Consider the following 16,525-nt stretch of genomic DNA (forward strand, 5'->3'; position numbering starts at 1 on the left):
TTAAAAAATGCATTTATATATTTGAGAATCTTGAAAATACTGTGAAATTGTTGTATGAAAAAATGTAATTTTTGCATTTTCCATTATTTTGTATGCTGTCAAAATTAGAATTTTTAATTTTTCAAGAAAATCCTAACAGTTGTTATAATAATCTTGTAAGGCATTTACAAATCAAACTTTTTCTTCTCTTGCCTTTTTTTCATATCGTCTGTTATTTAGCTTAAAATGTTCATTTTTGTGTGTTTTTTTAGAATTTTGTAAATACTTTAACTGGTAATTTTTGGTTTTATGGAAAAAGTCATCAGGATAAATTATTCAACTTTTTGAATACTATAAACATCCGTACAGCAAATTTTCAATTTTTGAAAAAAGCAGTCTACAAAATTTTCAAAATTCGCTCACTTTTTGAATTTTATATTCAAAATAACTGGCTCACAGACAGACATACATACAGACAGACAGATCGACGGACAAATAAATGAGGAAAACCTAATTTTTTGATTAAGAGGGTCTCAAAACGTGGAAAAATGACCAAAAATGGGCGGGGGGAGGGGGAGTCAAATTTTACACAAATCTAATACTTTCTCTGATGAGAATGTAAAAATGATTTATTTGTCATGAATAATTTTTTGATAGTTCTGTTTTTGATTTTAATCGTAAAAATAGCATTGAAAACATAAAAAATTAAATTTTTTGAAACCCCACAAACGCGATGAAAACTACGCATCCTACCAAAAAGTAGTTAATAACAAATTTGATAATAGATTTTATGCTTTCACGATGATTTATTTTGATGAAAAGAGATATTTCGGGTTTCACTCGTGTAAAAAGACTACGAATTGTTTGCCGACGTTTCGTGAACACTGCAGTTCACATCTTCAGGGCTGACCTGAATCTGAGGTATCAGGTCATGATGTTCTTAGGTATATTTTCTACGATGCCTGTAATTGGCCAAAATGCCCCGCCGTGGGGACTGGTCGAACTTGATTGGCCAATCAAGTCTTTTTTAAAAAATGCGGGAGAACGGAAAGCCGAATCGGATTGGTATTATATCAATTGTCCCTATTGATGTTATTAGGGTGTTTTAAGATTTCGTTAGCTTCTCTATGTTTTCTTGGAAATTTGTTGTGTGTTTTTGCAATTACTTTTGTTTCATCAAATAAAATGTTATGTCCTGTTTCGATATGATGTTCAGCTAGTGCTGATTGCGTGAAATGTTTTAGCCTGACTTTACTTTCATGTTCCTTCATATGTTGGCTCACCGTTCTCCCTGTATCTCCAATATAGACTTTGCCACAAGAACAAGGGATTTTATATACTCCTGGATCACTGTAGGGTGCCTTTTTATCTTTAGGGTTATTTAGTAGTTGACCTATTTTCGCAGGTGGTTTAAATATGGTTTAGAGGTTGTGTTTGTTGAGAATTCTTCCTATTTGTTCTGTGACACCTTGGATGTATGGTAGGATGGTGGTCATTTTTCTCTCTCTTTCTTTCTTAGGTTGTGTTGACTTGCTTTTTTGAGTGTGTTTTCTTATTACTTTATCAATTTGTTTGTTTGTGTAATCGTTCTGTATTAGGAGTTGTTTAACATTTTGTAATTCCTTTTGTAAGATATCTTTGTCTGTTATGGAGACAGCTCTGTATAAAAGTGAGTTGATGACCGATTGTTTTTGAGATGGGTGATGGTGGGAGGAGGCATGTAGGTATTTGTTTGTATGCGTGGGGTTTCTGTAAACTTCATGTCCTAATGTGTTATCAGATTTTTTGTAAACTAATACGTCCAAGAAAGGCAATTTTCCGTTTTGTTCTATTCCCATGGTGAACTGGATATTTGGATGTTATTGATTGATAAAATCGAAAAACTTATTTAGTTCATCTCGTCCATGTTGCCAGATGACAAATGTGTCGTCAACGTAACGGATCCAGAATTCTGGTTTAAGTTTGGCGTGGTTGAAGATTTTAGTTTCTAGATGTTCCATAAAGACATTGGCTATTACAAATGAGATTGGAGATCCCCTTGCTGCCCCTGAGGTTTGTTCGTAGAATCGGTTATTGAACGGAGAAGTAAGTATTATTGAGACATTGTTCTATCAAAGGTACAAGCTCGGCAGGGAAGTTTGTGAAAGATTTAATAATATCAATTGTATCCGAGATTGGTACTTTCGTAAAAAGAGATACTATGTCGAAACTCACTATGATATTTTGGGGTTGAATGTGAATCTGTTGTATCTTTTTAATAAAGTCAAATGAGTTTTGGACATGAGTGATGGTGTTTCCTGTAAAAGGATTTAGTTTTACAGCGAGGAAACATGCTAGGTTGTAAGTTGGTGAGTTTATTGGCTGACGATCGGTCTGAGTGGAACGTTTTCTTTGTGGATTTTGGGAGCCCGTAAAGTTTTGGAGAGATGGGATTAGTCGGTGTTAAGTTAGATATTGTTTGGCTGTCAAGTTTAGAGTCTTTAAGAAGAGTCTTTGTTTTTCAGACTATTGTTTTTGTGGGGTCCTTTTTAAGTTTTTTGTATGTATAGTCAGTTAGAATGTCCATGATTTTGTTGTTATAGTCTTCTTTATTCATCAATACTGTTGTGTTGCCTTTGTCTGCGGGTAATATTATAATATCTTTATTTCGATTGAGTTCTTTAATTGCGGTTTTTTCCTGTTTTTTTAAGTTTGAGGATGGAACTTGAGCTTGGCGTAAAATGTTGGCCGTCCTGCGTCGTATGTCATTCGCTTTTTTCGGGTGGAAGGGTATATATTGTGGATACTAAATTGCTGTTTATTTCTTCTTTTGGGATTTTCGATGGAGCTACAGTAAAATTATGTCCTTTAGATAAGGCTGAAATCATTTCATTGTTGAGAGGGTAGTCAGACATGTTTTTTACTGCATTTGTTAGTTGAGTTTGCTTTACTGGAAGTAATTTGTCAAATTTTGTTTTTTGTTTTTGGGTGGAAAGCTCTTTAATTCGTTGGGATTGGTCAAACGATATGCGGTCCAATGTGGACCAAATGTCAAATCTGAGAGTATTTGATAGGAAAAGGTGAAGTTTTAATAGTTTTTTAGAGGTAGTGTGCAAAAGAAATTTGGTATGCTGTATTCTTTCTTTCACGAGAAGCAAACGTGTATAATGCAGAATCGATTTGGATTTAGATGTTCCAAAATTATTTTTCAGTTGTAAGAATTTTGGGACGATTTTGTTGTCCCTGCGCCGTTTCAAAAAAGCTAAGGATGTTAGTAGCTTACCTTGAGAAGTCCTGAGCTTACTAAAGGTGTTGGTTTTAGTAAGAATACTCTCCCCTTAGAGTTCCTTGGCATCTTAGAAAGTATACCTAAGAACATCATGACCTGATACCTCAGTTTCAGGTCAGCCCTGAAGATGTGAACTGCAATGTTCACGAGACGTCGGCAAACAATTCGTAGTTTTTTACACGAGTGAAACCCGAAATATCTCTTTTTATCAATAACAGATTTATAGATCTTCTTTAATTGCACACTTTTTTTCTGTCATCCGTTACCGTATTTTGCACAGTAAGACCGAAAAATGTAAAACTGGGATTTTTGTATTATTTTCTATGCTGGAAAAATTTGAAGTTTTGATTTTTCAAGAAAATTCAAAAAGTTGTGATGATATTCTTATAGGGCATTCAAAAAGCAGCATTTTTCTCCTCTTGACTTTTTTCACATCGTGCGTTATTTGGCATAAGATGTTCATTTTCGTGTGTTTTTTTTTAATTTTGTAAGTCCTATAACTCTGGTAATTTTTGATTTTATGAAAAAAGTCATTAGGATAAATTATTCGAATTTTTGAATACTATTAATAACCGTACAGAGAATTTTTGAATTTCAAAAAAAGTGGTGACAAAAATATTCAAAATGTGCTTACTTTTTGAATTTTCATCCAAATTGGATGGCTTACGAACTTGAGCTTTAGTTTAGGACACTAAACGAGTGTACCGAAGGTCAATCTAATAGATTAATTTTTTCAAAAGTTATCGTGTGCACAGAGAGACAGACATACACACATACAGCCATACATACATACATACACCCATCAATACAGGCAGGCGGACAGGCACATTCGTAAAAACCTGTTTTTTGGATATTGGGGGTCTCAAAACATGGACATTTGACAAAAACTGGGGGGGGGTCAAATTTTATACAAATCTAATACCTTCTCTGATGAGAATGTAAAAATACTGTAGGAATGAATATTAAAAGTAGACAAAGTACATAGAAACAACTCATAATCTCACATGAAAGAACACAAAAATAGAAATGTTGCAGAAATAAAGTTTAAACAGTAAACATTTGTGCATTAGGTTAATTTTTTAATATTGCTAAAAAAATCTTTGAAATCTATGAAAACCCTTTAAAATCCCCTAATACGTTTTGCAATTATTTTCAAAATCCCTTGGAATCTTTAGAACTGCTAGGAAACCTTGGAAATTTCATTTCCTTTATTTTTCAAATTTCTTTAGAAATCTCTAATCTTAGGAAATCCTAAAATATTCTTCAAAATTTCTTAAAATTTTTGTGATCTCTTGAGATCTTGAGATATTTTAAACGGTTGAAATCTATAGGAAAACGTTGGAATTAAATTTAACTCATTCCATAAAGTTCACCAGAAATTAAATTAAATCCCTTAACATTTTTTTTTATTTGTGGAAAGCGTAAAAATCCTTTGAAATGAGTATAAATCATTTGAAATCCCATTGAATATAAATTAAATTAAAATTATTAACTAAAGTTCTCAAAATATAATGCTCTAATCCCAAGAAATTTTTGAAATACCTTAAAAACCCTTGAAATCTTTGGTAATGGTAAAAATCCATTAAAATAAGCGGGGATAATTAAAAACTCCTTAATAATATAAATAAAATTAAAGCAATTCATTACGGTTCTCTAAAAAGAACTTTTAAATTCCTAGAAATCTATAAAACCCCTTGAAATCCTTAAAAAACAGAAATATCTTCAAATCTTTGGAAATCCTACAAAATTCTTTGATGTACTTTGAAAGAATCTAAAATTATTGAAATCCGTAGAAATACCTATAGTAATAAGTATAAATTATTCTGTAAAGTTCTCTAAAAATTCGTTGAAATCCCATAAAATACCTAGAAAAACACTTAAAACCTTTTATATTCAATCCAATCTTGTAAAATCATTAGGAAACCTTTAAAATTCCTAGAAACCTTTGAAAATCGTAAAAATCCATTAAAATTAGTAGAAATAGTCTTAAACCTTTACAGAATATAAATTAATTGATACCAATCCATTAAAGTTATCTGAAAATAAAAAAGTTTAATTCTTAAAAATCTATTAAATCCCTTAAAATCCCTGGATATTTAATAAAATCTTTTAAATTTTGAGAAATTACATCAAATAGCTTAAAATCCTGAGAAATATCTGAAATCACCAGAAAAAATATAAAATATAAAAATATGAAACACCTTTTTCTCACAATGTTAAAAAATAATTGCAATTGGAATTTAGTAACTTTCAGACTTGAAAACTTGAAATTTCAATTAAAGATTCAATTTAGAAAATACCAAAAACCTGTTTACATCAAAATTAGATTAGAACTCGTAAATTTTCAATTTCGAAATTCGCCAACTTTACTAATTGAAAAGGAAAGAATCAATTTTTACAATATCGAAACTCTGTTTACAACAATATTGCATTAGAGCTCAGTTTGGAATTTAAAAACTTGACAACCTAACTTAATGAAATTGAAATCAAAGAATTAATTTTCAAAATATCAAAAATCTGTTTACAATAATGTTAGAATAAAACTAAATTTCGAATTAAGAAACTTATCTACTAGATAAATAGAAATTAAAAGTAAAGATTCAATTCCTAAAATGTCCACCGTCAATTTACAAGAATGTTAAAGCGGAACTAAATTTCGAATATGAAAGCTTGCTAACTTAAGCATTTTCAAATAAAATTCAAGAATCAATTTTGAAAATACCAAAAATTGATATTGAAATTAAAGATTAAATTTTCAAAATGTTAAACACCAGTTTGTAACAATGTTAAATTTTAACTAGATTTAAAACGTTAAAAGTTGATATCTTGCCAAATTAGAATTAAAATTAAACAATTAATTTTCAAAATATCAAACATCACTTTTCAACAGTGTTAAATTATAACTAAATGTATAAGTGTTCTAACTTGACAAATCAAAATTTTAAATTAAAGAAACAATTTTCAAAAATATCAAACACCAGTTTTAAAAAGTGTTAAATTAGAACTAAATTTTAAATTTGAAAATTTATCGAATTAATAGATCGAAATCTCAAAATATGAAGAGGTTGTTTACAACAGTGTTAAATTACAACTTAATTTTTAATTTAAAAACTTTTTAACTTAAAAAATTGAATTTAAAATTAAAGAGTCAATTTTGAAAATAGCAAACACCCGTTTGTAACAGCGTTAAATTAGAACTAAATGTTAATTTCTAAAATTTTCTAACTTGACAAATTAAAGAATCAATTTTGAAAATATCAAACACCTGTTTGCAACGTCGTTTAATTAGAATTTAAGTTCGAATTTGAAAATTTGCAATTTGATAAATTTTGAATCTAAATCAAAAAATCAAATTGCAATATAGCAAACACCAGTTTTCAACAATGTTAAAATAAAACTAAATCTTGATTTTGAAAACTTATCGTATTAAAAGATCTAAATTAAAATGAAAGAGCCTATTTTCAAAACGTCAAGAAGCTTTTCTAACAGTGTTAAATCATAACCCAATTTTAAAATTGAAAATGTTTCAACTTAAAAAATTGAATTAAAAATAAAATAATTAATTTAAAAAATATATAAAATACCTGCTTACAATAATTTTAGGTTAAAACTTAGATTTGGATTGAAAAAGTTGCCAACTTGACCAATCGCAATTAAAAGTGAAGAATCAATTTTGAAAATATGAAAATTCTTTTTACAGAAATGTTGAATTCGAACAAAATTTTAAATGTGAAAACTTTTCACCTTTAAAAATTTTATTTAAAATTAAAGATTCAAGGTTCAAAATACCAAACACCTGTTGCCAAGAGTGTAAAATTAGAACTAAATTTTGAATTTGAAAATTTTTTAATTTGACAAATTAAACTTAACATTAAAGAATCAGTTTTCAAAATGTCAAATATCTATTTTAGGCAATGTTAAATTAGAATATTAAAGTTTGATTTCGAAAATTTGCCAACTTGACCAAGGGAAATTAAAATTATGGAATGAATTTTCAAAACATAGATCCCCTGCTCGAATCGTCTAAAAATCCGTGAAAATATTTTTGAATTTCAAGAAAATGGATAAAAACTTTTAAAATTAGTTGACATATTTCAATTTTTTTAAAAAAACCCTTTTAAAAGTCTCAACATCCGTGGAAGTACTTCAAAATTTTGTAGAATCCTTTAAAAACTGTTTAATTATTTGGGAATATTTATAATTCCGTGACATTTTTATAAAATATGATCCTTTTGAAAAAAAAAATTGTAAAAAATTTATTGCAGGGAAATCATTAGACACCTATACTGAAGTTCCTATAATATTTTTTTCGTAAGGGGGGATTAATAGGGATTGTAAAGGATTGCATGGATTTGCACGAGATTGTATAAGATTGCAGAAAGAATGCACTCCAAGTTGCGGGAATAATTAACCCCTTGGAAATATTATTAATTGAAAACATCAAAATTTACCCAATTCCTTTCCAGCATCGAGTAGACTGAAACTGAGGGGAGGATGAAAATTAAATTGAGTGACTGGAAGAGGTCCACCGGTACCATGATATCCAGAATCCATTTCGTTGAATTGTAAATTATTTTCACTCTTGATAAAATATGGTAACACATCCTCGTAAGACCAACCGATGTTACCCATTTTTTCCCAATCATCAAAATCTTTTCGGGATCCTCTCATGTACATCATTCCATTCATGACACTTGACCCTCCTAAAACCTGGTAATTTAATAAAATATTCAGTATTACTATGTTTTATCAGAAAATTTGTTTTTAAAAAAATCCATATAATTTGAAATATTCGCTGAAAAGCATTCATCAAAACCAAATTTTAAGTTTTAAATCGAATTCCGGAGAAAAAGTTTTTGTCTTTCCTCAGGATTTAAACATTTTAGAAAATTTTGAAAGGAAGAATCCAAAATTTATCAATTATTTAAAATGAATCTGTTTTATCATCAGCAAATGGTACTTTACCAACAGTAGATAAACCTCCAAAACTATGAAGGAAGAAAATCCACAATATCGATCAAGTTAAGAATTTTCAATAACATAAAATGCTTAGTGTCTTAATCAGACTGGATGGAAAATAACGTTTTCAAATTAAAAATTAAATTTTTAGCTAAAAATTAGCGTAATTTTCTTCAATTAAAGGTTTTATTCTGATTTCTCTAATAGCTTAATGGAAAAGCATCTGCTAGGAAATCAGAAGTTCTGTGGTGCGATTCTCAGTGGAGCGCAAAGAGAAAGATCTTTCTTTCAAGGAAAAAATTAATTTTATAAATTTTTAACTTAAAAGATCAATAGTCTACAATTTCACACCTGGGACCTACTAAGTTGAATAATATGACTTAAAGGTTTTCAAAATACTTTCTCAAAATAAAATATTCATAATAGTCATTTTTATAATATTTTGAATCTGTAGACTTCGAAATCAAATAAATGAAAATTTTACAAATAGAAATACGAATAAATAATATTAAACGATTTGTTATTTGAGGCTTTCAAAACTTCTAAATTCATTTCCAAAATTTTAGAAAATGACTTGACATTTTTTTAAATCTTTTAAAATTTTTCCTTCAAAATAATTTTTCAAAATAAAAATCAATTTAAATTTCCTATTGAATCTTAAATAAATTATTTTTAAACTATTTAAAATTCTTATTAGACTTCAAACTTTGATTTCAACATCAATGAATATATAAATTTTATTGACAATTTTTTTAAAGCTTTCAAACTAAAAATTATATTTGCATATTTTCAACACTTCTGAAATGTCAAAGTACCTTTTCAAATAATTCAAAGTTTTTCTACAATTTGTTCGATTGATTCAGACTCAAACAATTTGTCACAACTGCCCGGATTACTCGATCTGAATGTTCAAAAATGGCCTAAAGTTAAATAAAATTAAAAATAATTTATTACAAAATAATCATTTCTGTCATAGACTAATTATATAGCAAAAACTAACCTTTCCTCGTCCCCAATAACATTTTCGATCTTCGCTATTGAGGCAGGCTTGATCTTCACTTTCGGTTGCATATTGCCAGTCGATATCAGAATGCACAAAATTTAAAAAAAATGATGGTACTTGAGTCCATGTAGGTTCGTCAGGACCTGCTTCGATTAACAAAACTGAGAAATTTCTGTCTTCTGATAATCTTGAAGCAACTGTTGCTCCTCCACTTCCCCCTCCAATCACCACAAAATCATATCTAAAAATCATAAAAAGTGTATTAAACATACAAAATACGGGATCTTGGCGCACGATTAGGCAGGACTCGAGGTTCGACTCCTGGCAGAGGGAGACTTTTTAGGTTTTTAAATGTAAATGAGCAATGAGAAAAATAAGTAAATTAATTTATAAATAATTATTTTTCGGTTTTATTTTTATTGCTTTGCTTTCACTGTGACTGGAATGTCGATGTCGTTAAAAAAAAAAAAAGATTTTGCTATCGTTTTTTTATTTGTTTTTAACATGAAGGTTGATAGAAGACTGACCTTGAATTCGGTTCCTCTCTAGCCAATGGTCGATTACAAGGATCTTCAAGGTCGCATTGTCTGCGAATGTAAGATTCAAGAATGCCCATAAAAAGCAAAAAAGATGCACCGCCACATGTTGAGGCCAAAGTTGGTCCAGTGTTTGCACTAAGTGGACAATTGCAACTCATCTGCAAACAAAAATGTAAAAAAGGTTTGGAATGTTTCCAAATTTGAGGTGATTCAAAATTGAAAATTTCCAAAAATGTTGACCTTTCAAAAAATGAAAATGTATGCCCTTCCAATGCTTTTAAATCTAAGAAATTCCATACTTGAAAGCTTTTTAAATTTGAACATTTCTAATTTGAAAGCCTAAGATAAAAAAAACTTAATTTGCAAAATTTTTAAAATTAACATTTTGCAAACGGCTCAAATTTTACATTTAAACATGTTTGAAAGCTGATTGTCAATTTCAAGAAAAAAATTCCAAAAGGAAGAAAAATGTTTGAACGTAGATTGTTTTTTTTGTCTAAAAAACCGACTGGTTTTGAATTTTCCAATTTACATTTTTTTCTATCAATTTAAAAAATTCGGTTTACAAATAATTTGCAAACAAAGTAATGTCAGAATTTCTAATTTCCATATAAGTTTGCTGGTTTTTTCAACTAGTTCGAAACGATCAGATTACTTATCTGTATAATATTTAAGCGTTTAAAATTTTCATAAATTAAAAAAAATTATGATAATTAGATAGCTTTATGAAAAGCGAATTATATTTGTACTATCGGTACCAAGTTTGGATAACTTTATTATTTAAAAAAATCGAATTCCAATCGTTAAATAGGAAAACGTTTAATGTACAATTTTATTAATAAATTTGGAAACTCCTCTAATATTAGAATTTAAAATGTCAGAAAGATTAACGAATCTTACAAATTATTCAAAATTTTGTAAAAGCTTTTTTTTGAAGATCCTCTTATTTGAGAGCGTTTAAGATCGCGAAGCATTTAAATTAAGAACATCGCGAATTATAATATTTGTAAATTTCAAATAATTCCAAATTTAAATTCAGAGCTTCAAAAAACTTCCCAAATTAAAAAATTGAAATTAAAAGAAAAGAACCAATTTTCAAAATATCAAGAACCTGTTTTTAATAATGCGGAATTATAATTAAATTTTAAATTTGAAAACTTTTCAACTTTACAAACTAAAATTAAAATTTAAGAATCAATCCTCAAAATATCAAAAAACCTGTTTGCGTCATTAAATTAGAATTAAAGATTGAATTCAAAAACTGTTCAATTTCACAAATTGGAATTAAAATTAATGAATCAATTTTTAAAATATCAAATAGCCGTTCGTAATAATAAAATAAGAACTAATTTTTGAAATCGGAAAGTATATCATTAAAAAAAATGATATTATAATTAAAGAATCAATTTTAAATATAACAAACACATATTTGCAACAGTGCTAAATTATAACTAAATCTTGATTTCAAAAACTTGCCAATTTGACGAACTGAAATTAAAATTAAAAATCATTTTAAAAATATCAAACACCTGTTTGTAGCGACACTAAATTAGAATTAAAGTTTGAATTCGAAACCTTGCCAATTTTACAAATTGAAATTAAAATCAAAGAATCAATTTTTTAAATATCAAACCCCTGTTTGTAATAATGTTAAATCAAAACTAAATTTTGAATTCGGAAACGAGCTAATTTAAAAAAATTGTTATTATAATTAAAGAATGAATTAAAAAAATATCAAACACTTATTTGCAACAGTGCTTAATTATAAGTAAATTTTGATTTTAAAAACATGCCGGTCTGACCAACTGAAATTAAAATTAAAGAATGAATTTTCAAAATATCAAACACCTATTTGTAACGACACTAAATTAGAATTAAAGTTCGAATTCGAAAACATGCTAAATTGACAAATTTAAATATAAATCAAAGAATCAATTTGCAAAATATTAAGAACCTATTCACAACAATTTTAAATTAGAACGAAATTTTGAATTCGAAAAACTCGCCAACTTGAAAACTTGATCTTAAAATTAAAGAATAAACTTACGAAGTATCAATCACTTTTTTGTAAGGCTATTGAATTATAACTACATTTTGAATTCCAAAACTTTCCATATTATAAATTAAGATTTAAAAAATTTGAATATCAAATACCTGTTTGTGATGACATTAGATTATAATTGAAGTTTGAATTCAAAAACTTTCGAATTTGACAAATTCAAATTAAAATTTTAAAAATCAGTTTTCAAAATATCAAACTATTTTTTGTAACGACACTAAATTAGAATTAATGTTTAAATTCAAAAACTTGCCAACTTGACAAATGAAAATGTAAAGTAAAAACTCAATTTTCAAATGTCGAACTCCTGTTTCCAAAATAGTTGATTAAACCTTTCTTTTTAAATTTAAAAACTGGTCGGCTTGACAAATTGAAATAAAAGAATCCGTTTTCGAAATATTAAACACCTTTTTGCAACAATGTTAAATTAGAATTAAAGTTTGAATTTGAATTTGAGAACTTTCTAACTTGAAGCAATTGAAATTAAAATTAAAGAATTAAGTTTCAAAATATGAAACACTTGTTTGTAACAACGTTAAATTACAAATAAATTTTGAATTCGACCATTGCCAACTTGACGAATTGAAATTAAAATTAAAGATTCGATTTTAAAAATTATTTTATACCTTTTTAAATGATTTTCGAAGCCAATTTATTTTTTTCAAGTTTATTTATAGAAAGATTAGCGCGTCATTTCTTGGGACTTACCCCTGAATGTTTATTTTCCTGTTAACTGTTGATAACAGTCTTATCACTTAGCCTGTAAGAGAAGCTCTGAAACTTGGGAAGGATCGTCAGATTTTATATTAGTTCATGGATTCTTAAAAAAAGAGTGGGGACTCTATAACCGTTAACTCCAACCAATAAAATACCAAATACACTGCTAAACGAATGAATAATCATGCTTAAGAGCTTTCAACCAATTCCGATAAATTCTCTGCGTCAGTAATGAATAGAAAAATGCTCACGTCATAGTTTGGCGGTTCCATATTACAAATTGGAATTCACCTTTGAATTATTTCTGATGAATTTTTTTATTTATCTACTTATTTCATTCTTTGGTTTTTACAAAAACTCTGAACAATTGTCATTTAAAAAATATATTTAAACTTAATGTAGTATTAGTGACAATTTTATATGAAGAACATTCTACAATTATATTTATCATTGCGAAATAAGAAAAAGTAGATTTATAAATGTAAAATCTGAACCTAAATAAAATAATTTAAATCAAGAATGCAAAATTGAAATAATTCTTGAGAGAATCCAGTGACATATTTTTTTATCTTACGTTTTTAATGCCTGCAAGTCAATGTAAACCAGGTTGTACAGTTATTTGAACACCAGGATTAAGTTTTTCCTCCTTTTCTTTTTTTTCTTTTTCGCAATATCAAATGGTTTGAAAAAAACAATATTGAGCTAAAAAGTATTGTAAAATAAAAAATTGTTTTTACTTTTATGTTTATTTAGATTATGCAAATATCTACATTAGGGTGATCCAAATTTGAATTTTCGATGTTTTAATTAACACGTATTTTCCATAAAAAAGACGTTTTTGTAAATTTTATTAAGGATCGTCAATATTCAGTGAATCGGATGAACTTAATATTTACCCTAAGAATAAGCCATAAAATACGAATCAAAAATTACATTTGAAATATCGCCCCCATCAGCCTGTTTTATGGGATTAAAAAAAACCATAAGTGAAGAATTGGGGTTTGCTAGTTTTTGTTGCTTATTATGAATTTTTTGCGTTTAACCAAAATTTAAGTTGTTTCGGGTACATACAGCATTACTTCCTACTGCTAATTACATGTTAAAAAAGTTATTTAAAAATTGATTATAATTTATAGCAGATGTGTCTTAAAGAGTTATAAAGCGGCGGTTTTGTTGAAAATTGTCACTTTGCAGTTAAAGCGAGACAATAATCAATTAAATTTAACATAAGTAATTACTTTCAGTATTTATAATTATTTATAACAATATTCTCTTAAGATATTACTAAAAAGTTGCACTGCCTTCTAAAGTTCTCCACTTTCGGTACATTTTTCCAATTCGAGTGAGGTAATAATTATTTCTAGTTCACAAAAGTAATTTTTTTAACAATTTATTTTTATTTTAATAATATGCTCCTCAAATAATGCTAGAAAATGGCTGTCTTTCTGAAATTTCCCTCTTTTTGTTAACTGCTGTTTTATTCTCTTACCCAGTAAACTACGTGTAAGGGCTTCAGACCGGGAATTTGAATGACCTGGGTTTGGATCCCAGCAGAGCTTGATATACATTTTTTATAATTTAGAAATCAAAATAAATATTTAGAAAATATTGATTTTAAACAAGTAGACAAAAAACCGATGGTCTTAAATCATAAAATTTTCTTATCAGATATTTGTTTGTTAATTTTGTGAACTAACTATAAAAACAAATGCCGAATGTAGACGCTTAAAGTGATTTTTAGACACGAATAATTATATCCACATAGAGCATATTATGTTCACAAAATTAGTTTATTAACAAATTAACATTGCAAAACAGTACATCCCGTATGGCTTCAAGCCAGTTAAGCGAAAAAAATAATTTTTTGCACCAAAATGTTAAGATAATTATTTTAAAATATCGGATAGCAAAATTTTTTGAATAAACATGGAAAAAATAATTTAAAAAATGAAGAGTAAGAGAGAATTTTTTCATCATTCAACATCACTGTTAACAATGTTAACAAAATTAAGAGAAAATGCTATTTCTTTCTAGCTTCAAATGTCCACTGTGGGAATTTTTTTATATAATTGGTTCATAAAATTGAAAAATTCAAAATTTATCAAGAATCTTTTTTTTAATCCATCCAACTGTGAGTTTTTGAAAATTTGAAACCATTATCATTTTTTGGTTCTTTAAGTATAACCTTTTGTTCCTGATTACATTTTTTCGCTAAAGTTTACTCCCTAAGTTTTTGCAATAAATAACGAAAATAGTGACGCAATTAAAATTTAGAATTATATTGCACTGCGTCCTTTTTTGAATTGTGATAAGTGTCAAATTTTATGCTAGTCGTTTTTTTTTATATGGGCAACCTGATTTTTATTTAGGAGATAACAATTTTTTAAATATATTTAACCTTTGCAGTAGCCATCAGAATATTACTTTAAGGACAATAATTTGGGAATAACTTATTTAATTCAAGGTATGCAATACAATAGAATAATGTAAACTATAAAATAATTTGATGTTAATTGTTTTTCGTCTGCTAGTATAAAATTAATATTTTTTTAATATTGTATTTTATTTTATATTTGTGGAAGCTTCTAAATCTGTCCCCCTAAGGGTTTACAGTTTTCTTGCACCTTCTTCCTTATTCCTTACCACACCCTCACACACTTACTTGGTGGTGGGACGGGGACCTACAGTTTAAGGTGGGTTCCGAACCACCAAGAGCAACAGCTTTAAGCACTTAAAAAATCTTTTTCTCTAGAGGTATCGTCCCACGATTGTCCAGAGATGAACAACTCCCTTGCTAGGCTAGTGGGTGGCTAGTTGGCGGCTAGAGGGCCGCCGAGGCTCTTCCAGAGTGCGAGGCGGGAATCGAACCCGCAAGCCGACGAAGTGGGTCCAAAGCTACGCTGTAGCCTCCACGACCATCGTCCTACTTGATATTGTCTTTTATTTATGAAATAGTAAAAGAATTGCTCTCAAGCTTCACTGGGATCCTAACCCAGGTCTTTCAGACCTGTAAGATCCTTGCAAGATGAATAAATGTATTAAATAATTAGGATCTTAACTGTTTTTTGTCTACTGGTCTAAAATCAATATTTTCTTAGTATTGATTTTTGGTTTTAAGTTGTGAATTAGAATAATGGTGAAATTTCACTTATAGTAAAATAGAAATTCTTATTTTTAAATCTTTAGAGCAATTTTTTATAATTAAAAAATACATCATTATCATTACAATAACATCAAAAATATAAAACACTCGAATGTTTATAAAAATATTGATTACAGACTAATAGACAAAAAACAATTAACACTAAATTATTTACTGCATTTATCTTATCTATTTATTTACCATAACAGCAAGAAATATAATTTAAACTATTATTCTGTTGAAGTTGTTATTACAAATTTTCATTAAAAATAGTTCAATTAAAAATATTTTTGGCTCATACCGTACTATAATTTTGAGAACACATGAATTTTTTGAATCTCATATCACGCCATGTCTACAAAATAATTTCCACATAAGTTAAGAAACATTGATTATAATATTAAAATTAGTGTTAATATGTTCTTAATTACATATTATTTTTTACCGATAAAACTATTTTGACATTTCATGATATCTTAATAGATTATAATATGGTGAAACTTTGAACCTCATTTATCCAGTTTGATCGCGTTTTTACTTATTTTTATATTCTCATCAGAGAAGTTATTAGATTTGTGTAAAATTTGATACCCCCTTTTTTTGTCAAATTTCCGTGGTTTGACATCTTCTGCACCTGAAAAACAGTTTTTTACGATTGTGCCTGACTTTATGTCTGTCTGTATGTATGTCTGCCTGTGAGTACGTGACTTTTGCAAAAATTAATCTATTAGATTGGCCTTTTTTACACTCTTTTATTGTCGAAAAAAAATAAAATACTAAACAAAAATATATATAAAAAAATAAATAAAATAATAAAAATTCAAAAAGGGAGCGCATTTTTAAATTTGTTGAGACCATG

The 16,525-nt window shown here is 28.0% G+C and overlaps 1 protein-coding gene across 1 annotated transcript in view; it reads right to left on the minus strand.

The window, feature by feature from the left end:
• Positions 1–12,579, minus strand: part of LOC117172600 (glucose dehydrogenase [FAD, quinone]-like) — a 19,620-nt gene extending 7,041 nt beyond the window's left edge. Inside the window, exons 1-4 of the mRNA XM_033360688.1 lie at positions 12,516–12,579; positions 9,737–9,906; positions 9,207–9,450; positions 7,699–7,957 (exon numbers count right to left, since the gene is read on the minus strand). Coding sequence (XP_033216579.1) covers positions 7,699–7,957; positions 9,207–9,450; positions 9,737–9,906 — 673 coding nt within the window. The 5' untranslated portion in view covers positions 12,516–12,579. The remainder of the gene's footprint in view (positions 1–7,698; positions 7,958–9,206; positions 9,451–9,736; positions 9,907–12,515) is intronic.
• Positions 12,580–16,525: the final 3,946 nt, after the last annotated feature.

This window comes from Belonocnema kinseyi, chromosome 5, assembly GCF_010883055.1.
Source record: "Belonocnema kinseyi isolate 2016_QV_RU_SX_M_011 chromosome 5, B_treatae_v1, whole genome shotgun sequence".
Classification (NCBI taxonomy): Eukaryota; Metazoa; Arthropoda; class Insecta; order Hymenoptera; family Cynipidae; genus Belonocnema; species Belonocnema kinseyi.